General features: G+C 38.7%; 2 protein-coding genes across 2 annotated transcripts; one reads left to right on the forward strand and one right to left on the reverse strand.

The window, feature by feature from the left end:
- The first annotated feature begins 917 nt into the window (after nucleotides 1-917).
- LOC146135577 (uncharacterized) lies at nucleotides 918-16,095 on the forward strand. The gene is made up of 7 exons (XM_083395968.1): nucleotides 918-1,118; nucleotides 3,715-3,893; nucleotides 7,368-7,536; nucleotides 8,693-8,828; nucleotides 11,735-11,941; nucleotides 13,760-13,824; nucleotides 15,452-16,095. Exons 1-7 carry the CDS (start codon nucleotides 1,062-1,064, stop codon nucleotides 15,803-15,805), a joined length of 1,167 nt encoding a protein of 388 aa, XP_083252094.1. The 5' UTR covers nucleotides 918-1,061; the 3' UTR covers nucleotides 15,806-16,095.
- A 787-nt stretch (nucleotides 16,096-16,882) lies between these two features.
- Nucleotides 16,883-26,143, reverse strand: LOC146135578 (uncharacterized). Its single transcript, XM_083396081.1, has 8 exons — nucleotides 25,097-26,143; nucleotides 24,479-24,653; nucleotides 23,927-24,092; nucleotides 23,461-23,580; nucleotides 23,024-23,165; nucleotides 22,045-22,486; nucleotides 20,534-21,228; nucleotides 16,883-17,301 (listed from the first exon to the last, which is right to left on the reverse strand). Exons 1-8 carry the CDS (start codon nucleotides 26,103-26,105, stop codon nucleotides 17,183-17,185), a joined length of 2,868 nt encoding a protein of 955 aa, XP_083252207.1. The 5' UTR covers nucleotides 26,106-26,143; the 3' UTR covers nucleotides 16,883-17,182.

Below are 26,143 nucleotides of genomic sequence, written 5' to 3' on the forward strand. Positions count from 1 at the left end.
ATCAGCTTAGCAATCGAGTGCAGGCGTTTATGTCAACAATAAGGTGGTGGTGGTGTGTTAATCACGCAGCACGACCATACGCGCTTACGTAATGTGGATATTAGAGTGTATTTTCAAGCCTTGATGAGGGGTATCGTCATCATGGATGTTTAGCAATCCTTTGCGCACACTTTCATTCAAGCGCTAAATTGAGTTTTTCCGACGTTTTAGCTTTCTTGGATCGTCTGCCTTGCGGCAGTGCCATTTATCCGAGACAGTTGTGTGCATATCAGCCTATTATCGAAACGGAAATTTGTCCTTTTAGGTGAGCTCAGTGAAGTTGTCGCAACGTTTGTCAAATCAAATTGTGGAAGACTGTAGCATAGCAAAAACGCCTGTTATCGATTTAAACAAGTAACAAAGCAAAAACGCGTGTTTTCTATTTTTAGGCGCATATTAGACTTTCTTCAAGGCAACGGTTTTAGCAACAAAAGCGAAAAAGGCATGCGCATGTTGTCTAGCATTTTTTTTTTAGAGTCTCGATTTTAACGTGCAAGTTTTCCCGCCCAAGGTTTTAACGTACTTTTGAATAAAACTCTGCTTTTAGAGCTAGTTGGAAATTAGTTTGTAATTATAACTGGACAGTTAAATGCCACATAGGCCAGCTTATTATAGTTCAAATGGCCCATAGCTAATCACTAAATGATGTGACATTTTTCATGGTTGTTCTTCAAACAGTCGCTAACTAAACAAACGATGGCCCGATTACGTTAAATTTAAGTGAAAGGTTCGCCGCGCAAAAGTGTATTTTTATCACTTCCTCTGTTCTGCTTACTGAATAGGTTTAACGCGAGTTCTTCCTGTTGCAGAACATAGGCGCAAGACTGGTTTGTTTGTTTGTTTGAGTAAACTTAGCGCCAGGGAAATATAAATGTGCAATTGCTGAATGTGAAACAATGGAAAACGGACCTTAGGATCGATCGGCTGAGTTTGACTGAACACACTGGACATCTGCACGCGACAGCCTTTTATTTGGAGTATTTTGACAAAAGACTTACGTTGCTGCATTTTGGTTCGGCAAAATGCAAGACCAAACTTTCTATCACCTAATGGCCTTCGCCATTTTTCCCGTTCTGGCGGTAAGGGTTTTTACCGTTTTGTTTTACTATAATAAAACAGTTAAAAGGTCGTTCAAATAATATACATAGCATGCCTTTTTTCGCCTCTCAATATCCGACGATTTAGTTAATTAAGTCTGTACAGGCCTCCCAAACATTTCAGTTTGTGACACCTTTAAATTTGTTTGACGTCTACCTTCAGGTTTGACTGAACATGTGTCGTTTGCACAGAATTATTGAAGAATGTACACAGCTTAAGGGGGGTGAATTTTCAATTAGTTTTGATATTTATTAAACGAAATTAAAAATACAACTTATTGATGTGATGCGTTGTATGAATGTACTGTGAACCGCAACCCAGGGTAGCGTGCAGCACCCCCAATTTTGGTAGGCTATAATTCTAGAGAAAGTTAAATACAATGCTAAGTAAAAGGTAAGTAGGCCTAGGGCAATTTTTGAGGGGTTATTGACCAACAATAGTTGCATAGAGCTAACGATTATGCCTAGATTTTTTTATTTGATTCTGTAAATCTTTTTGTAACAAGGAGTCTGCCAAACTTTTTGTAACTTTTACTGTTCTCTCAAGAAACAATAAACATTAAACATTTTTAATACCATAAAAACTTGCGAAAAAACAAAGAGATTTGATACTAAAAGAGATAAATTGAATGTTATTTTGCCCTATGAAGAAACACAAAAAGCAGCGCTGGAATTTTACAAAAATGTGCACTGGTCAACGATCTGCCAAAATAAACTTCGACCCAGTGCACAGCAGAAAAGCGTGCAGTGCAGTGCAGCCTCTAATCGATTAAGGTTGCTGGTTGCAAAAATACAAACGACATTGTCATTGACGAACTGCGCATAATGTATAGTAGTGTTTGGATTTCCTGTTATCGTCAAGTAATACTTCCCATGCCAAGGTTACTGTGTCGCAGCAGACTCTATGTTATCAACTCACCAATCCTCAAATGCCACCCTACCAAAAGTTCAGCTATAGGATTCTAATAAGTTCAAAAATATACTTAGAAATTGGCTAAACCAAAATTAACCTGCGCCCAAAAAATCTTTTTAAGCCAACCTAAACACTTAAACCAAAAAAAAATTTGCTGTTTTCAACTCGTAATTTTAATAACAACATTTGCTGCCAAATATTATTTTATTTTAAGTTGATAATAATGGTTTCGAAAAGCCGAAAAGGGTGCAACATAAGTCCATCATTTTATTTTAAGTTGATAATGGTTTTGAAAAGCCGAAAAAAGGACAACAAAAGTCCAGCGACGAAGGCATTTTCGCCTAACAGACTGTGCTTCATAAAATCGTTATAAGGCATATATGTGAAGAGATTAACTTGGGCTTGTTGGTCGCATGGTTTATTTCAAGTTTGGCACATGGAAAAGCTGCGTGAGCGAAAATCGCCCTACCGTACATCGTTGTGTGTCGTTTTTCGCATCATTCCACGATAAACGAGAGTCATCAGTATTTACCGAAATAAGCGTGACGTTGTCTAGTAAGGCGTTTGCCAATAAAGCACCAAATGCGGTAAATGTGTAGCGCACGGGGCGTATGTATTCAATTGACGGAAGTTACTCCTGTGCTCGCTTGACCTGCCGTTGTCTGACTCACTATTAAAATTAAAACGGGGAAGATAGTAATTTTCATTTGTTCTGTTCAATCTCGCTTATAGTTAGTGCCCTTTTTCCCCAAATATTGCCAAGTTATTTCGGCGTTGTTTATGCTAGAAAGTTTAGTAAGCAACATACACAAAACCTATTTTTTTATTTACCCAAAAATTCCAGTTCTTTGATTTAATGTGTATATATCAAGTTCAAGCGTATTCCAAAGGAGATATGTCAAAAACTTTGTGCCAAATTTGCAAAAAAGGATTTAGGCTAGTTAAACGAAAAAAAATCGAAATTCTGGATTTGACAAATTTCTGTTTTTATGTAGAAATTGTTTTCATATAAAATGTATGATGCAGACTGCACAGTTTTGCTGTTGTTTTTTTTTGTCTGAGTTTAGTTTTTACCCAACATCTCCAGATATCAAAGTTGAACAAAGTTATTGTACACTAAGATATAGTTGCTGATATACCCTGCCAGTAATTCAAGACTCTATAGGCAGTGTTGGTTAACCGGGGTACGCCAACGCCAAGTAATTCTTAGGGGGGTGGGGGGCGAGCTTCAATTTAATATTTAACTTTTTGTAGTGGTTTTAATGGTTTCCTTTAGTGTTAATTCTGTTTTTATGGTTTCCTATACTTTACAAAAAATGTGTAGTTAAGTGACTGAAGAAATAGTTCACGGACTTGCCATTTGCGAGCTACGTTACTAATTCGTAATAGTTTCCCATCCGGTTTCTGGACTATAATTGCTGATTTTTACGACCGATGAGGACTATGTTCGGTCAGAACTATATGGTATACTTGTAAGCCTAGGTGTGCACATATGTTGGACACTTGGATAAGTTGTGAAAATACGATCTAGGTTGTGCAATTGGGTTGGACACCACTACTACGCCTGTACAAATTCTGTTTTTTTGGTTTTTTGACATTACCACCATTTCTTTGTACAACCTGTGTTTTATGTTTTTCTGACATTACCGCCATTCGCTGTTCCAGGTGGTCTTTAACAGCTTTGTGGCGGCCGCTGCCCTTCGAAGTTGGAACAAATTGAGGAACAGCAGCATCTACATGTACGTGTTTAGCATGGTTGTGGCCAACAACGTGTACGGCCTTACCGCCGTAGTATCGCTCACCAGCTACCTACTCAAGAACAACTCGCTCAAGAACATTTGCGAGTGAGTGATTGCTGTGTGATTACGAATAACTCGGTTTGTGGTTAGCAGTGTGGTAATTGACTTAAGTGCACTTAAGTCACTATTTTCAAATGACTTGACTTGGACTTAAGTCATTGAGTCAAATGACGTGGGTTGAAATTAAGTGTTTTTCATTAGGTTTTTTCTATACAATTGATCTATTTATCTAAATGTTTGCGGCTATAACGATTAGCGTACTATAAGTCGGATATTTGTTAGTTTTTAGTTTATTTATTGTTCATTATCGGACGAGTTTACCAATTTTAATAGTTTAACGCCTAATTTGTAAATTGGTGGTTTGACTTGAAGTTGATTTGCTTCAATAATGACCTGGACTGGGACTTGTTTTTTTAAAAGACTTGACTTGGACTTACGTTATTTTACAAATTACTTGAACGGGACTTAAGTCATTTAAAGGTGACTTGTTTAAAACACTGGACTGGTTAGCAGAACACACCAGTCTTGTAAACACGTAATTTCAAAATGAAACGTCCCAGTGGTTTGTAAAATAACTCAAGTCAAAGTTTTTTTGTTTTGAAAAAAATAACAAGTCAATTGATTTTTACAAAATACTTTAAGTCAAGGCAAGTCATTTTTAATTAGAGAAGTCAAGTCAATGTGACAAAAGCGACTTTAGTGCACTTGAATCAAGTAATTACAACAACACTGGAACGAACACCTATAGTTTTATCACTTGCGGTAGATAAAGCATTGGTCTTCAACAATGGCCCTTCAAAGACAACAATTCGCTTTTCGAAATCAATATTAACTTTTTTTCAGCTTAAAGTATTGACTCTATCCTGATTGTTTTTAGTTAAATTGAACAATCAAGACAAAAATTCAAAGCGAAACAGATTTACATTACTGATTGTTTTCTACATTCATTAGAACAGTTGTTTAACATCTAATGCTGTGTGAATGTAACCCAAACATATAATAATCATCTTGTCTGACAAAGGTAAATGGAACCTTTCCGTTCCGGCCGTTTTGCCACCCTTCCCTCAACTACTTTATACCATAAATTAAAATCCGCGGGAAAAGTCCTTATTAAGGCAAAAATCCGCGTGAAAACTCAAACTTGAGGCTGGCTCCTAAACCCTGGCGAAAATCCCACTCTCTACAGTGAATCGGATCAAGTGGATATCCCGCCATTGAAAATCTCTTCCGCTTTCAAACGCGTCAAGTTTGGGCTAATAGCGGGCCCTTCGGCGTCGGAGTTCCCCGCTTAGCTATCACAACAACAAAGACGCATTTGCGTTTATATTCGAAGCTTGGCATACGGCCTTTCGGCATTTCCCGTATTTGGCGTATTTTCAACGGCCGCGCATTTGGACAAAAAATGAGCGGTTCTGCCAAAAAACGTGAACAGGCCCACAGGTTTAAAATGGCAATTATATTTAATTAGAAAGGCCTTAGTAAAAGGTTTGCCACGTGATTTTTTGAACTGAAAGCCTGTTTTGGCACAACGGAAAACTGACATACTTGCATGAGTTAAAAATAAACGTAAACTCTTACCAATACTATTGAATTCTAAAAACACGTTTCCTGTGGGTCATTTGCCTTAAACCAATGCATTCAAGTTTTATTGTCGTTTGTCTTGAATATGCAAAAGGTTTTTTGCTACGTGTCACTTATCTATATTCACATCAGGTAAAGGTAAATGTTTAATTCTTTAAATATATTTGTATACACAAAACTATAGGCAGCGTACATATTGCTAACCAATCTGCCGTTAGTATAAACAATATAGTTTTGCATGTGAGCATCTTTGGAACTTAAAAAGTCAGCTGTAATATATCTATAACCAAAGCAATCTAGTTATTGTTTCGGACAACTGTGTGTTGCTGTATACGATTCGCACCTAATTTGTTTTGGTTGCGATTTTGCCAGTAAAGAACACCGCCGTCATATCAGCACACATACTGTGAAGGCAAGCAGTTTTTTCAATGGACCTGCCTGGGTAATTTCCACCGGTATTCACAGCCCACGTTAAGTCTACCAACGCTGCACATTGACGGTGATCAAGGCCCAGCTGATTGTTCTAGCCCAGATGACTCAAGGCAACTATTACTAGAGAAACCGAAAGTGAATGATGAGCCGCATGACATGCGTCTGCTGCTTGCGTTACATCACAACTTTGTGTATAACCAGCCAACTTCCGTCACTCTGGGCTCCCTTCTATTGTCTATGGCGTGTAGAACGCAAGTTAAAGTGTCGCATGTTTTCGTTTCGGGGTGTAACCACGCTTTTCGATTGCTTGACCTAAATTGTCCAGCATGTCCGTAAACCATCGACTGTCATTTGCATGGACAGTGTTTGTGAGATGCCCTGAAAGCCTTACAAACTGATTTTTTCTATTTAAACCCTCTGTTGTCATAAGCTTCTTGCTTTTATATGTGTTTCATATACTTGAGGTTTATTCGTTCGAATAACATATTAATTATGGACATAGGTTAGGATGTCCGACACTTGACACTTTATTCCTATACTACTTTGACAAAAGTTTTGCAGAAAAACGACCTCATCATGCTTAAAAAAGCAAACTATTGAAATTGAATAGGCTTTTTAACCTGGTTATTCGACCAAAATATGCTTTAGCTTTAGGCGGTTTAGATCCCTCAAATTGTTAACCTTTTTTATATAAATTCACTTTTTCAAATGGAATCGTTGCGTGTGCTTGTAAGACGTGATTAAAATTACTTTGTTAAATGGCATCACCCTGGTTTAGGACAAGCACCGATACGACCACTTATCGGGTATCAGCGCCTTCACTATTCAGCCAGATGCTCAAAAGAAAAACTCAAAAAGAAAAAAATAATCATATTTCAACATTACAATTCCGTATTCGCTGGAGGTTTCAGGAAATACTAGTTTAAACACAAAGCGTCCGACTTTTTAAGTTGTCACACCACTTGGAGGCCATACACTGTCAAAAACATTCGCTAACCAAAAAAAGCTTTTTCTCAAATCTCAACCAGTGGACATTTAAAAAAAGTGGGTCACAGACCAATTTAAAAAAGCTAAATTTATTAAATAAATTAGTTTCATTTATGTCACAATACTTCATTTTACGGGAATAATGACTTGGGGAGGAATTGAGAAGAAATGTAGCTGAAATGTAAGTTTATTGTTCAGCGGCAAGTATCTCACTAATTGACGGTTGAATAAGTAATCTGTTTCGAAAGACGTTCTTTTGTTTTTAGTTTCAAACCTATTTTATGTTTTTTTTTTATATAAAATATTAGGCCGCAGAATTTTCGTGCAGCGAAAATGGGTCACAAAATAAAAAAAAGTAAAGAACCACTGGCCTAATAAATCAGTGAAAAACAATAGATCATACTCCCCAAAAACACAAGTAGGCAAATATGTACAAGAATTAATAAACTAATTTAACAGAAAATTAAATTTTACCTATACTTAATCTAAAATTAATGTGTTTTTGAACTTAATCCTTAGAAAATCGGGATACGACGATCTGACCGGATTCGAGAAGTGGTGGACGGTGACGGCCACCTTCCAGCTCACCATCTTCCTCCTTCTCGGATGCAACGTGCTTGCGCTCATCTCCGGAATGCACAAGAACCCGCATCTCTGGGGGCCCTCCTCCCTGCCTCTTAACCCCAAGGTATGGGCGTACATACTGCAGTGTTGTAAACAAAAAAAGTGACCTACGACCCATCGTTTTCTTGTCCATAAACTACTTGTAAGATTTAAGTCACAGACGAGTCTCACGACACCTCAGTGTTGTAAACAAGTCATTTTAAGATGTCTTAAGTCCCAGTCAAGTCATTTGTAAAATAACCTAAGTCCAAGTCAAGTATTTTTGAATAAAAACAAGTTAAGTCCCAGTTCAAGTCATGAGTTGCGTAAATCAAGTCCTATAGTCAAGTCACAATTAGAGCAACTCAACTTCAAGTCACATCCTTGTCTTGAAAATAAAACTTTAAAGCATTATAAATTTTAAACTCAAACGAAATTATGACCAATAACCGAACTAAAAATATAATAAAAACGCAACATATAGCAAGCAATTTGTTTACTGTGCAAAAATTTGGATAAATAGTTCAACTTGAAAAAAAGTCATTTGTCCGATCATTTGCAAATAGTGACTTAAGTGTACTTAAGTGAAGTCATTTACTTAAGTCATTACAACACTGGTACATAGCGTCAGCGATGGTGGTAATGCTGCAGGCACGCGTTTTTTTGTATTGTAAAGCGTGCGTGCTTGTATGTGTATGTTTGCGTGAACGCGTGTGTGTGATTGTGTGTTTGTTTTTCATGTTAGTGAGTTTCTTTGTCTATGTCTGTCGGTTATTGTTTGTATCATTTTGTGGTTTTGGTGTGTTTTTGTCTGCGCAGTCGGTTACAAAAAACCCGAGTCCAACTACCGAGACTCTACAGCCTGTTTCACCCTTTTAGGTATGCCTAAAATAGAGTTAAGTTTAGCATTCCTCTCATAGGGGTGCCATGTAGTTTCATCTACTCCCAGTGTGTCATATAATTCATTAAAACACACGGTTGTAAAATATCCACCATACGCTATTACACCTTTAAAATCGACAGTCGGCGCCAATATCAGTTTCAAAAAATTGTACGCGCATGTCAGACTCGGGACTGTGGTAGTTTTACGTGGTCTTCCCGAGTCGGAGCACCCAGTTTATCTAAGGTTTTAAACGAATCCTTGAAATGAGTTTGGGCAGTCGTCCTTCGACCTTTAATTAGCAACCATTTTTATTAAGTTTTAAGGTTTTTAAACGAATCCTTGCATATTTAATTTGCAGACCTCTCGCGATCGCTCGCTCCAATTAAAGCAGAGGCGTGCCGTCATTGTGACGATTGTGGCCTGGGTGATTCCGATCTTGCCTGGTTTGCTGGTAGCTTCAAACGAGTGGTACTGCTTCAACAACGACAAACGCGGTGAGTTAGTCGCGCCTTTCTCCGTTGTTTCAACCTAACACTTCTTTCAACCTGTTGTATACCTCTACTATGGAGCAGACTTGGTATAGCACGTATATAATGTAAGTTTGTTTTTAGCTTTTTTTAAATTCAATTAGATATTACATTAAGGTCAGTTATTTCAATTCTTCAAACCTAGAAGTTACACTTTCGTTTCCTAAGAATGTAAATGGCAAAGTTTGATTGCAAGTTTAGTAATTGGTAGGATAGTCTTATACTCAATATACACAATTTATCTTTGATGCGCACAGAAGTTTTTTATGTCGCTATTTGAGCAAAAGATCGCAAAATTCGGCCAAGGAAGCCTATTTTCACCTAAACATTGTACAACAAACCATTTAATAACCTTCCTATTCACATATAGGTATTTTGTGTCACATTTGACAAGTTACCACTTTGTGTTGTATAAACTTACTGAAAAATCACACAACTTTTAAGACAATAATAGTATGTAATGTCTTATCGAAAAAAGGATTCATATACATGCTTTAATTCAACTCAGAGACTAGAAAATGCTGTTGGGCAAATTATTTTTTTTAGAAAACCACAATTAGATTTGAACTACAATTTAAAGTACGCAAACAATTCGCAAATTAAATTATGTAGGTAATTATAATTAGCCACATCTTGCTTTAATTCGTCAAAATAGTCCCCTGAAATATCTAGTTGTACACATCTGTTATAGCACTTAAAGGCAATAAGATTTTTGCTGAATCCTTATTAAACACCCCAAATCATACTTTATACACCCCATCAGTCGCTTGAACTTTAACCGTTAAAGTATTACCAGATATATTCAACAGAAACAGGTATAATAAATAAATAAGGAAAAAAAACATTTTTGATTTATCGTGCTTCTATTCTGTTTTTATTTATCTTACTTTTGGTTAAAAACACAAGCTTTTTTCGCCGGAAGAAATAAACAGGCGTGAAAATTCGGTGACGCGTTTCATCGCTCAGACCGTTTTTTTATCAGGGAGTCGAACCGGAACCGAACCGGAACTTTATGAACCGGTTTTGGGTCGATTTTTGCCGAACCGTAACCGAACCTGAACCGGTTTTTGTAAGATTTCAAGGAGCTGAACCGGAACTGAACCGAATGTTTTGATAGAACCTGAACCTTAACCGAACCCGAACCTGTCAAAAAAGCGGTTCGCTCCAGCATTCGAAATTTTATGAAAAAAATATTAATATTAATTAAATAAAACGTTGATTTTTATTTTTCAGACAATCAATGAGTTGCTGTTTTTTTAATACGTCACATAACTTAGATAACATGACTTATAATTCAAAGATTATTCTCTACCGGTTAAATAATTGACCCACATTTTTAGATTTAACGCAACTTATATGGTATCCGAACCAGAACTTTATGAACCGGTTTTAAAATAACGATGGTCGAACCGGAGCTGAACCGGAACTTTTAAATTGCTCCGAACCGAAACCGGAACTGAACCGTATTCCGAAAAAATCCGTATACCCGAACTGAACCTCAACCGGAAAAATCAAACGGTTCGACTCCCTGTTTTTTATTTCAAACTATATTGTTTTCCGTTTCGCGTACATGTTAAGTACAACACTTACTGCTTGCTCAGTATTTTGTCTCGGGACACTCGGCCCTTCGTTTTATGGTTGTATGAGCTGAGTGGTGGCCGAACTTGGGTCTGCGGCATAGTGCGGATGTTTCACTAAGTGATCATGTTTCGTAACAGGGGGCCTTGGATTATAAAGAAACGAAAATTAGTCCACCTGTAGTTTGGGAAGCACTGCACCAACATATACGTACTGATGTTACAAAGATTTCTATTACGATTATTGAAGTCATGTGTTTTCAAACCTTGACTTTGATGCACTAAGGGAAGTAAATTCCTTACAACAGTTATCAGCAAACTTTGTTTAGCTTGCGGCTCACTAACAAAATAGCGAAACCTTGCGGCACACCACATGCTTCCTGCATTCGTTATACGAATATGTTATTTTAATGACAGACTTTAAAATCTATTGAAGCACATTGTGTACTGTTGTGCGAAAGCTTGTCAATTTGACAACCTTTTTTGACTCCCGCGATCGGTTGAAATCAATTCCAGTCGAACGAAAACAAACTCCTGCCTGAAAATAGAAAATAGGAGCCGGTTTAAAACAAATTCGAGTCCTAAGAAAACAAAGTTCCGCTTCAAAATAGAAAATAAACAGTCACGAGTCCGGTGCAAGTCAAATACACCGGCTCGGACTCCGCAGCCTGTATTCTGCCCTTTCCTGTAACCAAAATAGTGTAACAAACACAATTCACTACAGGGGTGTTATAGTTTGCTCACCCGCAATAGTTGTTTCGGAAACATTCCACCCTGTACTAATCCACGTTTTCGAATTACAATGTGCGGTTTATCGATTTCAAACTTGCTACTGCACAAGTGTACGTCGAACTCATTTAGTCTTCGTAGCCTTTACTCCAGCCCCAAGTTTCAATTCGCTAACCTTGCTTACCACCGTGCCATTAATCAGTTTTGTAAACAAGTCAATACATAAAAATAAAACGTTCAACTGTTAAAATTGGTAAAATCGTCCGATTATGAGCAATAAATCCACTAAATATAACAAAAACGCTATATACAGCTTGAAAATTACTTCACGTACAAAAATTGAGATAACTAAACCAACTTAATTTTAACCAAAGATATTTGACAAAATGACTTTATTCAAAGTCAAGTCATTCGTCTAAAATACTTCAAAATCAAAATTAAGTCATTTAGTTTATAGGACTTACGTCAAGTCAAGTAACTTGAAAACAGTGACTTAAGTGCACCTAAGTCAGGTCATTGACTTAGTAATTACAACACTGCCATTATACAATCCACAAACTTTAACAGGCTACTGCTCACAACTGCTTTCTCCCATTTGTCGGCCCTACATCGCGTCGGTGGCTCTCTTCTGGGGAGTAATCGTCTTCGCTATCGTGGGATGCATCATCTTCACATGGTGGACGCTCAACAAGATGATAAAGGACGACGGGGGAAGTTGGAGCAACAACAGTGACGCGCGGACGCCAAACGGAGTCGAATCTGCAGGCAGCTTAGGTATTTAATAGCTGTGTTTTTCAACCGGGTGTATTGTATAGGTTTTTTTTTAAGAGTATATAACTTTGCTGCAGGGTACAAGACACCGCAATACAATAAGCCTATGAACCGGTATCACAATAAATAAACAGGTTTATGACCAGACTGACTGGAGTGTACAGTAGGCAACATGTATTTAAGTGTACATTGCTTGTAAAATGCTATATGCTGTTTGTGACATTATAACCAAATTTCTTTAGATAAAATCGGTATTGTGAAGTTCTAACAAAATCTTGTCATAACAGTTAGTATCTTTTTTGCAGTACAACAGTCTTAAACACTTGTTTAGCTTGTGGTTTCAGTCTTTAATGGGTCTGAGGGTGAAGTGTTTACGACTGTTGTACTGTTGTACTGCAACCGTAGTGACAAGAACTATATTTTTTACCATCATAATAACGACGATTAAACTAAAGTTTGGTCAAATAGTGTTATCGAATGAAAATCGTAATGCGGTGATTAGGGGCTTAAACCGTAACTTTATAAGCTAGTACATATCCTTTTTCGTTAATCCGTATAGTTTAACCAAATTTACAACAATCGGTCAAGAAATGTGATCGATTTACCAATTTAAATGTGACTCTAATTTACTTAGGTCAATGTATCATTAATTTAAAATTGAGGGGTCGCGTAACCACTGGTTTACACTGATACACCCCTAGGCTTTTCACCAACCAACAACTATATGGGCTGAATCTGCTTGAAACTGTGTTTACGGATTGTCATGGATTGTCATTTCTGTGCAGCTAATTCACGTAGGATAATATTAGGTACGGTATTGGAGGCCTAAAACCTGATTTTCATCTATAACATAATAAAGGCGAGACGACGTGCAAAAAGGCACAAGGCTAAATTTACTACACATTTACGGCGATGTATAAAAAAATAATTAAGGACATTTATTCAATATTGCATATATAAATATTTTTTTAAATAACATACTTCAACACCAAGCTATGCTTTGTGTCGCTTGACGTACGACGACCGACAACTAATTATGGTGAAAAGGCTATCCAAAACGTTTCGAATCAAAATGTCGTGATCCTATGTGTGTTTATTAACAGGCCATTGTGGACAGAAATGTTGCCTTACGTCAGGGGTGGGCAACGTTCGGCCCTTTTCCTTTTTTTGTGCGGCCCTTCACCTTCTTCCAGCTATTTTTCCCGAAATAAGGCTATGAGTGTACACCATGTTGGAACTTTTGCTCTATCAGTTTCCTGTTTAAAGTGCAATGTAACCCATAAGCTACACCAGTCACCAGTACTCCACTACACTAAGTAAAAAATGCAGTTGAATTCGAATGGGAAGCATCGATTACAAAACAATCTTCATTCATAAAGTTTTACTTGTGTCACTTTGTTATGGTAAAGAATTGTTTTACAACAATTACACCCAGACAAGTGTAACAGAATTTTGCCACGCGTATTGACTGAGATGTTACGTTTAACAGCTGGTTTTGAATTCAGGCTGTTAATTAAATTGTACTGAGCCGATTCGTACGAGAAAGGCGTCATTGGAATTGTAGGTAAAGTTATTTCCGAATCCACAAGTAGACAGCACCGACAAAACTGCCGTAGTTGCAGCCTAGCAGCTTATTAGTTTTTCTAGTAAAAGCTGAAAATATGAATTAGTGTTTATTAGATGTGCGGCCCTCCTGTAACCATTACATTTTCTAACTGGCCCTTGTGTTGAAAAGGTTGCCCACCCCTGCCTTACGTGGTTTAGAAGCCGCTGTACACAGGCCTACTCCTTAACAGCTATTCATGACAGTTATTTTCATAGATTCACGGACTGGGGAAAAGAATTCGACGAACGATAAGGGCGAACTGCCAGGAGCAGAAATTGACGTGAGTAGTTTTTTTTTTTTTTTTGGTTTTGGACTGAATGTATAGTTATACTCCATTTAACTTTCACATTTTTCGGACCGAAATAACAGAGTCATGAAGTCTATTTGTTTTGGTGCTTCAATTTATGACGTCATTTTGGAGCATTTCTTGTCTACCGGGGTCCATGCAAAGCAAAAAAAAATTTTAGGGGTCTGCGGTAAAACAAGTTTAAGAACCCCTGCTGTAAAGCCTGGCGATCGCGGGTTGGATATAAATTTGTGTGGAACTTTATTATTATTAACTTAATTGTCATTGAACGATAAAAACATTAAAACTATATATACAACAAAAAACGTGAGCTTCAATTAGTTAGTTGTCGTTCAGTTTGAAAATAAAAGTTTAGTTTCGATTTTAACCTTACATGATATTTACTAGGAAAATTAGCCGCGGGTCGGTAGAATTGCCTCTGCGTGCCGTAGTTGGTGACCCCTTCTCCAAGTCATAGAGCACACGCCCTCAGCAGGAAAGTTGATAGGTGTCCTCCGATTTGCGAAGTACGCCAGTGTCCCTTCTGATTTAACGAGTAGTATCGATATAGGATTCATTCATTATTTGCTACGAAACAAAGTGTACCTGCCACCGTTGCTTGACGTCGTCCAGTCGAGGCTAGGTCAAATTGGTTATATGTAATGACGTCACAAGTGTCTATTTGTTATCCCTATTACGAGGAACACTATACATTTTCAGGGCAGGAGAAATAACAAAAAAAATGAAACATTTGGACAAGGAAACCACAAAAATAAAATTAGTTGCGCAGTTGATTTGTTCGTGCTGTTATTGCGTCCATTACTGCTGGTCGATCTCTACTATACATTGTTGCATTAAGCTAAATATACCGTGTTTACGCGCGTATAGCTAAATTGGCAGTTCAAGCGTTCCTGGTAACGTTTACAGCCACTGTAGGACTTCCCGTGATATAATCGAGATATTTCGACTTCCCTGATGTTGCCACGCTTTCTGTCGCTTTCGCTTGGCACCTCGCGCAGGAAATAAGAGAATGACTTTGCGGTGATGAAAATACGAGAAAGTGGTATAGTCAAACAAACACGCCGTGTCTCGACTCTTGGCGGCGTTGAAACGAAATGTCAAAGCCCTGTCCTACGTCACATACCATTGTTTCTTGAAACCTTCAACCTTCACTTCCCCAGTTACGTGTTGTTCTGTGAACTCGTAAAATAAATAATGGATGTTATTTTTGAGAACGTCCTTCCATTTGGTTTCGAGTTCTCCAGTTCCTTTTGTCTGCCAAGGTTTATAATTGTTGTGTAAGTATTTGATATTGAAAATATTCTGTATTGAAGATAAACACAAACTTTACAAAAATAAACGAACTGTGTACTGTTTTTAAGATAATTTTATAACGTCACGATTAGATATAACTTTGTGACGTCACGTTATAGAGTAAATTAGTGGCGTCATCTTCAAAAAATGTTTCATGCCCCCCCCCCAAAAAAAAAAAAATTGCGCACCTGCTAGGAAATGTGTGAAAACCTAACTAACACACATCGTTAAACCACGGACATCGACTGCGGCGAGATTCCAAGCGTTGCGAGAATTAACCCAAGCGTTTGTTTTTGTTATAATTCAGAGCGCATTCGAAGATCAAGTCCAGCCACACGCGTCGCGAGCCTACGGACCGATTCGAGTCCTCAAACCGCTGCTGTGGATCCTAGTCAGCTTCGTGGTCACCTTCTTGCCTTCGGTGGTCATTTTCGTATTGGACGCTTTGGTCGGCGTTGGCTCTATGTCGGACCGCGTGGGCCTGGGTTGCTACGCTATCGGCCTGGTCTACTGCATTGCCTCGCCTGTCATTTTGCTGCAGTATTTGCCCGGACTTCGCGGCGCTTGCCACCATATGATGGCACGTATGCTTTGCAGCTGTTGTGTGACGGTGACGCCTAGCAAGCGAGACCTACGCAGGGCGTCCGTTTGGTCGCACTAGGCTTTTCGTTTTTTTTTTGTTCTTTTATTGTTTTGTAGATAAAAGTTCGCGCCGTTTTTGAAGGGTTCAGCGCTAAGGTATGGGGCTGGTTTTGACCAGTTACGGAAATCCGCTTTTTCTTAACGCTTGATCGTTGCTATTTCACTGATTATAGATTAGCCAACAGGTGGGGACAACCTTCGGGAATACGTCACTCAAATTGAGGCACAAAAGTATATCGCTCTCCATCTGTGTTGTCGACAGATTGTAAAAGTAGGCCTATTACTGCAAACACCAGTGCAATATGCTTTCGACAAACCTCAAATAGGCTGAAACACTTTAGAAAGTAAGGATCTCCCGCGGACAATAAAATGTAAAAGAAAGATTCTTGTCTTCGTATCCAAAGATCTTAAGACTGTTTATTTATCTGTTTTGATAAATAAACAGTCTTAAAACCCCAAATAGGTCAAAACTTTTGAATTGGTTTTCCTTAAGGGCAATGAAACAGGATTTTTTTCCCAAAAGGAAAACGTAATGCCGCTAGCTTAACTAATATCAACACAGTGGGTGGAGTGACTAATCAGCTAACTAACTGAGACTCAGTTTTTGTTATAACCCAACTGGAAAACCGCAATGCGGTTTGTACTAAATTGTATGCAACGTTTTACAATAAACTGCCGAAAAAATGTGCTGCAAAAAAAAATAAATATTATATCAAACTGGTAAAAATCGGGTATTAGCTTTAAAGGGGTGAACAAAGTTTACAGTCATCCTGTTTCTATTCGATGCTGAATTGCCTAATATGACAGCTCGTCAGATTACACAAGATATATATATTCTTTATTTCTGGATTGATATTTACAATACAACTGCCACGGCACGAATGAAAGGAGCAACATATGGCACAACTTGACTTGCAAAAGACACACAATAGAAATGCTACGAAAGGAATGCACACATTTGAAGCAACATGGGTACTAAAAGTGCGATACTAGACGACCTAAATAGTATTGCTTATTACACACGAATAACAGAAGAAACAACACGGAATACAGTTTAGCTTAATTACTTGTTCGTCAAATATATAAGGAAAAAAAACGCTATGCACTTTAGAGAAGTTACATGAACGTTTAATTTTAAAAGCTAAAATCCCCAAAGCAAATTGGGCACAACTTGTATGTATATTACCACACTAATTAAAAAAAAAAACGTTGTGCATTTCCTACAAACAGTTAACATTGCCTTAAGAAAAAGAGGTTCTTTCATTTGTAATAACCACAAGATAAGAGAATGAGCAGGCTGCTTTTCAAACAGCGACATTGATGGAGCCAGTATCACAGCGACAATAGTTAAGGCGTCGCCGCATTAAAACTCTGTGACGTCATCATGTGTCTGACGTCACATGTCCTCCCTGACGCGGCTACGGTCGCTTGCGGCGCTGTGCAGCACGGCGGACACCTGGTCGAGTTTTTCGGCGGTAGATTCCAGCACTTCGGCGACATCTAGTGACGCACCACCTGAACAAGAGGGAAATTCTCTGTTACGATTCGAAATTTTTAGTCGATTGCGAAGGCATTAAAGCGGGGTTTCTTTAACTTTTTTTACAACGGACCCCTAAAATTGTTTTTTGCTTCGCGTAGACCGCGGTAGGCAAGAAATTTTCAGAAATGACGTCATAAAATGGCGTCACAATACAAATAAACTTCATAAATGTGATGATTTCGGTCCAAAAAAAGGCGAAAGTAAAATGGAATCTAAATATATTCAGTGCAAAACCATTTTATTTTTAATTTAACTGTTTTCTTTCAAAAATTGATTACATGGAGCCCTTTAAACTAAATCATGGACCCCAGTTTAAGAACTCTGCATTAAATTGTTACACGGACCCGTAAAATTGCGACTAAAACTGCTCACAGAAAATTTTTCCTAGGTTTTTTGCAATTTAAAATACAGAATTACTTCGAAAACGCCATTTGTGTTATTCAACGAAACAAAACATAGTTAATTGGCATACTGGTGAGGTAAACTAACCACTTGCTAAAACATTTGGCACTCCATTTTCATAAAAATCAGGATTTGTGGTTGTTTTGCCTAAAGATATATAGCGATATTCGGATTTTATTTTCTATTGATTTAAATTATAACCACATTCGGGCATCGGTTTGTAAAAAAAGATAAAAAAAATTGGGTATTGGTATCGGTCCGAATAAGTGATATATATAGGTCGATCTCTAGTTGTGTCCAATACGATACCAATAAAAAAAATCACGTATATCGTCCTAATATAACAGTGATTCCCAAACTTTTTTTCTCGCGTACCATTTTGAGCTTTTGTACAGTGTTGATGTACCAAGTTACACCTTACCAGAATATCTTAAACAACTATTTTAGCATACTATCTAAAAGAAAACGAGCATGTAAGCAGAATCAAACTTTACCAAACGCCATACCAGGAAGACAAAGAAGCCATAAATTAAACAAAACCCAAGGTTTAATGCGATGTTGTTTTTTCTTCGCCAGCCGGTCAATACATACGACAATACTACACCGCTCACTATAAGTTTATTACTACATATATATCAAACCCGCTAACAATTAGCGTTTTATAATCTTGAACAAGTGTTACGTCATAAACGTGCGAAACCTCAAGTTGAAGCAGGCGTTCTTCAACTTTTTTTATCGCGAACCCCTAAAATTTTTTGGGAGCCTTGCGTGGACCACGGTAGGGGAAAAAAATTCAAAAATGACGTCATAAATTGGCGTCACACTACAAATCAAATTTATAAATCTGCGGATCTTGGTCCAAAAATGTGAAAGTGAAATTGAGTCTAAATACATACAGTGCAAAACCGTTTTATTATTAATTAAACTGTTTTCTTCGAGAAAATGGTAACTTTTAAGGCCTTCATGGACCCCCTAAAACTGGTTCACGGACCCCCAAGGGGTCCATGGACCCCAGTTTAAGAACCCCTGAGTTAAAGGTAACTAAAACGTAGCACGGCAAATTACCCAATCTGAAAGTTTTAAAAGTTGAACGTTTTCGAAATTTATACGTATGCTGAAGTTACCACAGCTTGGGAACCACTGTAATATAAGGTCAAACTGGAAAAGTTGTGGGAGCTTTGCGACTTTCGTAAACGCCATAAAGTATCACCTAAGTAAATACTGATATAGGTTTTCCGCAGTTGACTTTGTATGATTACACACACACAGAGTCATAAGCGGCGAATTCCACGGCAGTATTTTCTATAGACAGTTGCTTCTAACTAAAAATGTGAGCTCTTTAGATCGTCTTTTAAAACTTTATTTTCGCACCTTTGGGCTGAGAAAGTTTCCATTGAAATGGGCAAAACGTAACAATAATTTGAAAAAAAATTGCATAAGACATAAAATACAGTATGGGGATTCTATGGCCTCGTATCTATATGGTAATTCAGGCTTTTAAACACTTTTGGTTAACTAAGATGGTGCTACAGAAATAATGTTGCACATTTATTGATAACTTGGTTGAATTCCCCTAAAAACGCTTGGCACACCCACGTTCGGCGCCTACGCACATACACACACATACGCGCTCAGGCAAGGCTAAACAAGAAAGCCATATGAAGCGATAAAAACAACGTCGAACAACTATATGGGCGATTAACGAGAAGCAACGGCCGTTGATAGCGCGTTGTTTAGATTCAAAATCGACCTTTTACTATTACAAACTCTAGACGAAAGAGCTAAAGCGGTTGGGGCAACAATAGACGCCGAATGACAACAAACCATTATGAGGGGCCACTCATTGTTGACGCGAGTCCGTATGCTTTTCTATTGTCCCGTGTATTTACACACTATTCGGTTCCACCCAAGTCAGATTAAGGGAAGCGGTAATTTCGGGCCGCCTGTTATCGCTACACTTGAAACACGGTATAACACTATAGCGACGTGTGTTTGGGAAAATAGTCGAAGATTGCAAACGGCACACCTGGAATAACGGACACGAGTTTGAACGCTTTCGCCCTAAAAAGACAAATTTGCTTAAAAACATCTGTCATATATATATACCCTATAACCTCGAAGTTGCTTTCACTCAATATCTTCCCCAACACACTGCAGCATTTAAAGAGAAATACATAAAAAAAAACACCGACCATAGCCTGTCAACTTCAAGAAAAGGTTTAAAAAGCTGTTATACATTAATCCCGATTTTACACAATGAACAAACAAATTGCTTGCTTTTAGTTGGATACCTTAGGTTCAGCAAGGCCTCACAAATTTTGATACGCGCGAATTAAAAGCTTTTCACCTTTTAAAACATTCTCTCGGATAAGCGATTTAAGTTCCAACGCTTAATTTGCTTCTACGGATTTGCACAACACTTTGATGAGTCAGGGACTTAATACTACAAAAAGGTAATAAGCTAGGGCAGAATTTGCGTAAACCTGGACAATGTCATTTTTCATCTTTATCCAAACTCAGACACGTTAAGCGAACTAGGAAGCTATAGAGGTCCGAAACGCGATTTAAAAATTTAAAATAACCGGGGTTAGCAAAGAGGACCTAGGTACTACGTTTAGATTTTTGTTTTTACAACAACCGAACCGGTCGCTTTAAGGTCTGTTGCGTTTCTACAAAAATAACCATTTTCCATTAAAGCTGGAACTTAACCCACTTCACTTAGACGCCCAATAAAAAAAAACATTCAGGTTTATTTGCGTTGCCTCGTCTTTAGTACTATTCGTTAAAAACCAAGAACACACGTACCTTCGACGTGTATGACGTCATCGTTGCCCTTAGAGGAATCGCTGGCCGTGTCGAGGAGCCGCGGTAGGCCGCCCCCGGCCCCCTCGTCGGCCACTGGGGCCCACCCAGGACGCCCCGCCTGGGTACGGAAGGCGTTAAGGCTTGGGGGCAGCGGTACGAAGCTTTCGCCGCTTATAGTGTCAGAACGTGGGCTTGGGTTGAATTCGGTTGGTCGCGGTATCAAGCTTTGGAATCTGGACTCTTGCACTGCGTCACGGTCCGGCCCCGAAATCGGCTCTGGAAAGGATACTGTTGCTTTTCGCTGATGTCCAGTCGATTCGGCCGGATGGTTATTCTTGACGGGGCTGTCGCGCAAAAGCCGCCGCGCGTTTCTTAGCACTTCGCTGCTCCGCGCGTAATCATCCTTTAGCTGATCCTTCATGAATTCGCTAAGCGGGATTTCAATTCCCCGATCCCCGTCAAATCGTTTGTACGCCGCTGCGGCCCCTGAAGATTGCTCTGTGTTGGATTCCGATGGCGTGCTGACGCTGCGGACCCGGATTTGGTCGCTGGGCGGTCCCCTTGCCTTCGAGTGGGCCACGGGCGCCCTGGCCCCGAACCCCTGATGAATTTGGCGCTTGCTGGCCGACTCAGCCTCACACGCTTTGCTTACGAAGTCGTGGAACTTGTCGTCAAACCTAGAGTAGGCCGGTCTCCTGAAAAAGTAATGTAGCGATGTTGGGTTTATGTTGTATGTTCAATTTACCTTTGTCGATGGCCGTATCTGTCCGAAAAAAAAATCTGGAAATCAGGTGAGGTGGCACTGTTGAACAACTGTATCAAAATCTTGACAAACGTTTTATTTTAGAAATGCCTACTTTGACCTGACAAAAAAATTGTTGGTAGTCTTGATAAGATTTAATTATTGGTTGTCGTTAAATAGTGCCACCTGATTTCCAGATTTATTTATTTACAGAATGTGTTAGTTACTTAGCACCAACACTATACCATCATAGTGCATAGGCTTGATTGTCAACTAAAGCAACCTGGCTATGCTCTAAAATTACAAAAAGTTTCGCAGCGCATTTGACAATCTCTCAGTGGACTTTCTAGTGTAAAAGCCACTGATCAAGACCCATACCACAACCAACCGTCAACATAGGCACAACTTCGTGCGAAATTTTATTTTCCTTTCTACTTTGACCTGATGAAAAATGGTTTTGCGAGAGCTTGTCAAGATTTTAATACAATTCGTCGTCAAATAGTGCCACCTGATTTGCGGATTTATTCCATTTACGGAAGTATTGGTGTTTTGGTTAGCAGTAACAGTAGTATCAAACCACAGTGAATAGGCTTGATTAGTGAATAGGCTTGATTACAAACTAGAGCAACCCGGTACTCTATTAAAATACAACAAGTTTCGCGGCGCATTCGACTATCTTACTAAGACTTCGAGTGTGCCGCGGTGCACAGTTTAATAGCCATTGATCAAGACCCACTCCAAACCAACCATAAATATAGGCGCAACTTACCTCGACTGTTCGGCCATCCCGGTCACGTTTTCCCGGGGTCTTGAGTTCGAGTCCAGCCGCGAGTAGGGAAGGTGGGGCCGGAGTTGATCCACGCTGCTGATGCCGGCACGAAAGCTGTGCTTTTCGCGTGAGTCACCGACTATCTCAGACCTGTCAATCATCTCATGGGGACCGCGTCTGACGTACGACATACGTTCGCATGGCGGCGGAACCGGGAAATGCGGTTTTTCGCTAAAGGTGTTCTCTAGAGTTTTGTGGGAAGGTCTTAGGTGGTGTGTTGGAGGGACGGCGTTCGAAGCTGCTGATTTTGGTCGCTCGTATGAAAATTGCCTGACGGGTTGATTGTGACTGTGGAAGGGTGCGCCTGCGTGGGGCATAGTATCTTCGGAAACGCGATAGTGTTGCTCTTTGGTTTCGTGTTGCTCTTTTGGTTTAGGTGGATCTAAATGACAAGCAGGGATGTCCGACAATGTATATAAATATTGAATTGAAGTCGATACCGGTGACAATTGGTAGTATCTGTACTTGTCCGATACAAAGTTAGTATCGGTGCTGATCCGATGCCAAATTCATTTGTGCATTACCGTCATATTTTGCAATCAAATATAGAGTTTGCACTTTGAAAGATAATTTTTAGAGAAAATAATACATTATTTATAAACATGACCCCATAAAAGGTTGTGTTGTAAAGATACACACCATAGCAGATAGGTAAAGAAGATAAAAATTTAGTAAGTGAAAATAAAACTGTAAGAATTGTTTGGTTGAGCCTAGTCAACATTCATATGGTAAGAAACGAATTACTGAAACATTCTAAACACATATTAAATATTTTAGCATTGAAATTTAGTACATTAACGTTTTTAGCTTTGAAAGTGGAAGTAAACTCTGGGTGAATCCCATATAAACCTTTTTGATAACAGATATTTACTTTGAACACCTTATAAAATAAAATAACTTATTCTTTGTTACTTCCTACCGGTCACTTGCGAGGAAATGGAATTTGTTTCCTGTGATGATGATCCCATGTCAGAAGTGTCCATACGCGTAATTCCAAAATCCTTCAGCTGGCAGGTCCATTGCACAGGAAGCGGCATGGTTTCCAGCTCCAAAATAATCTCCTAATAAAGATACAAGACTGAATTCAATTGAGTTTTATAAAAGACTTTTAGCAAAAACAAGAGTTATATCCTTGCTTCTAGTGGTTGGTAACATGGTGCTTGCACGATAAACAAAAAATTACTAGTGTATAATAGATAGATAGATACGTTTATTGTTTGAGAAGAAGATTCCCAAGTAGCAGCGATAGACCATTAGGATATCAAAGTCAACCGCTCCCGTGCATATCGACTAATGCTTTTTTGTCCCGTACATATCGACTAATGATTTTGGTTAACTTCTGACTTTATAAGTTACCTTGAATGTAGGTCTTTGCATAGGTAGGGTTGCCCAGCATTTTCCGATCAGGTTTTGAAGGGCGGATGGTAGATTTACTGGCATCAACGGTCTGGCATTGTTCTGAAGCATATCCAAGATCTGTGGAAAAAGGAAAACAAACATAATATTGTAATGCTAAATTAACAGACATTTATATATTAAATTAATGAGCTTATTCTCAGCCATAGCCATTGAACAAGCATCCTTTTTAAATAAATGTTCATACACCAAATTTACTGTAAAATAATGAACAACCCAAATTCTTTACTTTATTCTACTGTTAACAATTTAATCACTGTTCTGTGAAACAACATAACTTTACTAACTAAAGAACAAAACATGTGTTCCTATTTGAACTTTGGTATTTATAAATCTACTTTATTTTAAATCACTGAAACCAGTTTGCTCGCAGTTTAGCACTTCAACTAATATTGAAATATCTAACCTCAGATGTTGTCCGACTTTCAGCAGGGTCTTTTCTAGTGTGACACTGCCAAAGCAGAACTGCATAGGCAAATACATCAATTTTTCCAGTTAAGTGAACAGGATACTTCAGAAGTTCAGGAGCTAAGTATGCCAAAGAGCTGGGGCTGGATAGATCTGCCCCCAACCTAACAAAAATAATTCAGATACTAACGGCGCCGAAGTTTTAAAATTCCAGGGCATGTTTAATTGACCAGTTCAAAATCCTAATCACCCCAAAATGTAACATTACTTAAAAATTGTTTGAACCACAACTGTGCTTCAGATGGTGTCTATTGTTTTATATTTATTGCAGTTTTCTCAGTAGTGGAATTTGCAAATTACAATTTTGACGCCCTGCAAGAAATCCAGGACGTTTCCAAACACTCTGCACACTTACGTTTGGCACCTTTGGATACCAATGATATGACCAAAGTCACAAGTTATAGCCAGCTCCACTGCTTTTAAATACATATGTATAAACAAATGCTGTGATATAGAATTAAAAATATTACAATTGTAGTCATAGACGAACCTTATTTTAGAGAAGCCGAAATCGGCTACTTTACAACGACCGAGTGTATCAACCAAAACATTTGATGGTCGAAGGTTCAAATGTAATACTGGGGGCTTCTGGTTGTGCAAGTATGCCAATCCTATTGCCATGTCCCTTGCCAGCATGTAGTATTGAGTTGGGCGCATACGTTCAACTGTAAATCATAAAAAATTTGCTTACAAAATGTTTGAAAGGTAACATCATACACTTCAATAGTGAATTCAGGGTTGCCACACATTTTTATCAAATAAATCAAAAGACATTCAAGACTTTTTCTAGATAATTTTTAAGACTTATAATTGAATAACTTAGCTTGTAATAATACATTTCGAAAAGAAAACAGTATATATTATAATAATGATTATGCGCTAACATTAAGTTTGTAATATTAGTTTATTATGGTACATTTTTTAAGACATACCTTAACTGCATCAAAACAATTTAAAGTGTTTTAAATAAACAACAACATAGGGTTTCTTGAATACTTTTATTATGCAAATAAAGAAGTCTATCAAAGGCATTAAAAGAGTGAATGACTTTGTGGCAACCCTGCAATGTTGGGGACTATTTCATGCCTAGATAAAGTGTAACACTTACATTCATTCAACAAAATGTACTGCAGCGATTTTCCATTCACAAACTCTGTTACTATCAGAGGCTCCATTGGTGAGGAACATACGCCATGGATTTTCACAATGTTGCGATGCTGTAGATGCATCAGGAGTCCTGCCTCTGCAGTTAAATAACTCCTATCGGAGGAAGACATCATTCCAAGTTTGGAAAGCTTTTTAACTGCTACTGCTTTTCCGTTTAAAGTGCCAGAATAGACAACTGCAAGCTGACCCTCCCCAATCATGTTGCTGTTGTAAAAGGTTAGATCGCCAGTGGAAATTTCCGGTGATGTCATCACTTTTTGCTTTGTCCGCTTGGCTAGCTTCAATTCAGTTTGCAGCTTCAAGACTTTGTGTTTGTACTTGTCCCTTTCGGTGTGGAGCTTCTTAATCATAAAACTGGGCACGTCCTGCTTGCGGAATGCGGCATTGTACGCTTGAATGTTTGGCAACTCTTCATGGACAGCCATATTACTTGCATCGTGAAGAGCACGAGGGGGGTTTTGTCGAACGGCCACTTTAATGACAGAATTTTGATGCGAAGCACTTGATTGACCATTTCGCAGGTCTGTCGCCTTCAATGTTTGATCAAGACCAAGTTGTTTTGTATTGTCAGCCATTGAAAGAGTAATGTTTTCCTGGTTTACTTTAAGCTCATCGATTTGCTTTTGTAGAGCCTCGCACATTTTTCTGGCATCTGCCAAATCATTCGCCTCCTTAGACTGACGGGACTCGCTCCAGCTGCTGTCACTTGTGCTAGAAGACTTGTACAATTCTACTGCTGATTTTAAGTCGGTGCCGCTGATCCTTTTATCATTCTCCGCCATCCTTGACCTGGAACCCTTTTTGCGAATGTTGCGTGGATGACGTTTTGTGCTGACTTCGGGCCTGTGGTGAACAGAGCGTCGCTGGGATGCTTTAGTAGGCTGCAGAAAACCGGCGTGTGAAGACAATGCGGGCACATCTTGACTCATTCGTTTGGACTTCAGTGGCATGGTAATGGTTGTTAATGTATGAAAAAATGTCTATATCA

This window comes from Ascidiella aspersa, chromosome 8 (assembly GCF_963924565.1).
Source record: "Ascidiella aspersa chromosome 8, kaAscAspe10.2, whole genome shotgun sequence".
Taxonomy (NCBI): domain Eukaryota; kingdom Metazoa; phylum Chordata; class Ascidiacea; order Phlebobranchia; family Ascidiidae; genus Ascidiella; species Ascidiella aspersa.

What these genes read in the sequence shown, in the direction of transcription:
- LOC146135577 (XM_083395968.1), top strand. Translation starts at nt 1,062, where the DNA reads ATGCAAGACCAAACTTTCTATCACCTAATGGCCTTCGCCATTTTTCCC. An exon ending in CCCTGCCTCTTAACCCCAAG is followed by an intron (nt 7,537 to 8,692) that starts GTATGGGCGTAC and finishes TTTAATTTGCAG; the next exon opens with ACCTCTCGCGATCGCTCGCT. An exon ending in TGCCAGGAGCAGAAATTGAC is followed by an intron (nt 13,825 to 15,451) that starts GTGAGTAGTTTT and finishes GTTATAATTCAG; the next exon opens with AGCGCATTCGAAGATCAAGT.
- LOC146135578 (XM_083396081.1), bottom strand. Translation starts at nt 26,105, where the DNA reads ATGCCACTGAAGTCCAAACGAATGAGTCAAGATGTGCCCGCATTGTCT. An exon ending in GTACATTTTGTTGAATGAAT is followed by an intron (nt 24,654 to 25,096) that starts GTAAGTGTTACA and finishes TATGATTTACAG; the next exon opens with TTGAACGTATGCGCCCAACT. An exon ending in TGACGTCATACACGTCGAAG is followed by an intron (nt 17,302 to 20,533) that starts GTACGTGTGTTC and finishes CCTCTTGTTCAG; the next exon opens with GTGGTGCGTCACTAGATGTC.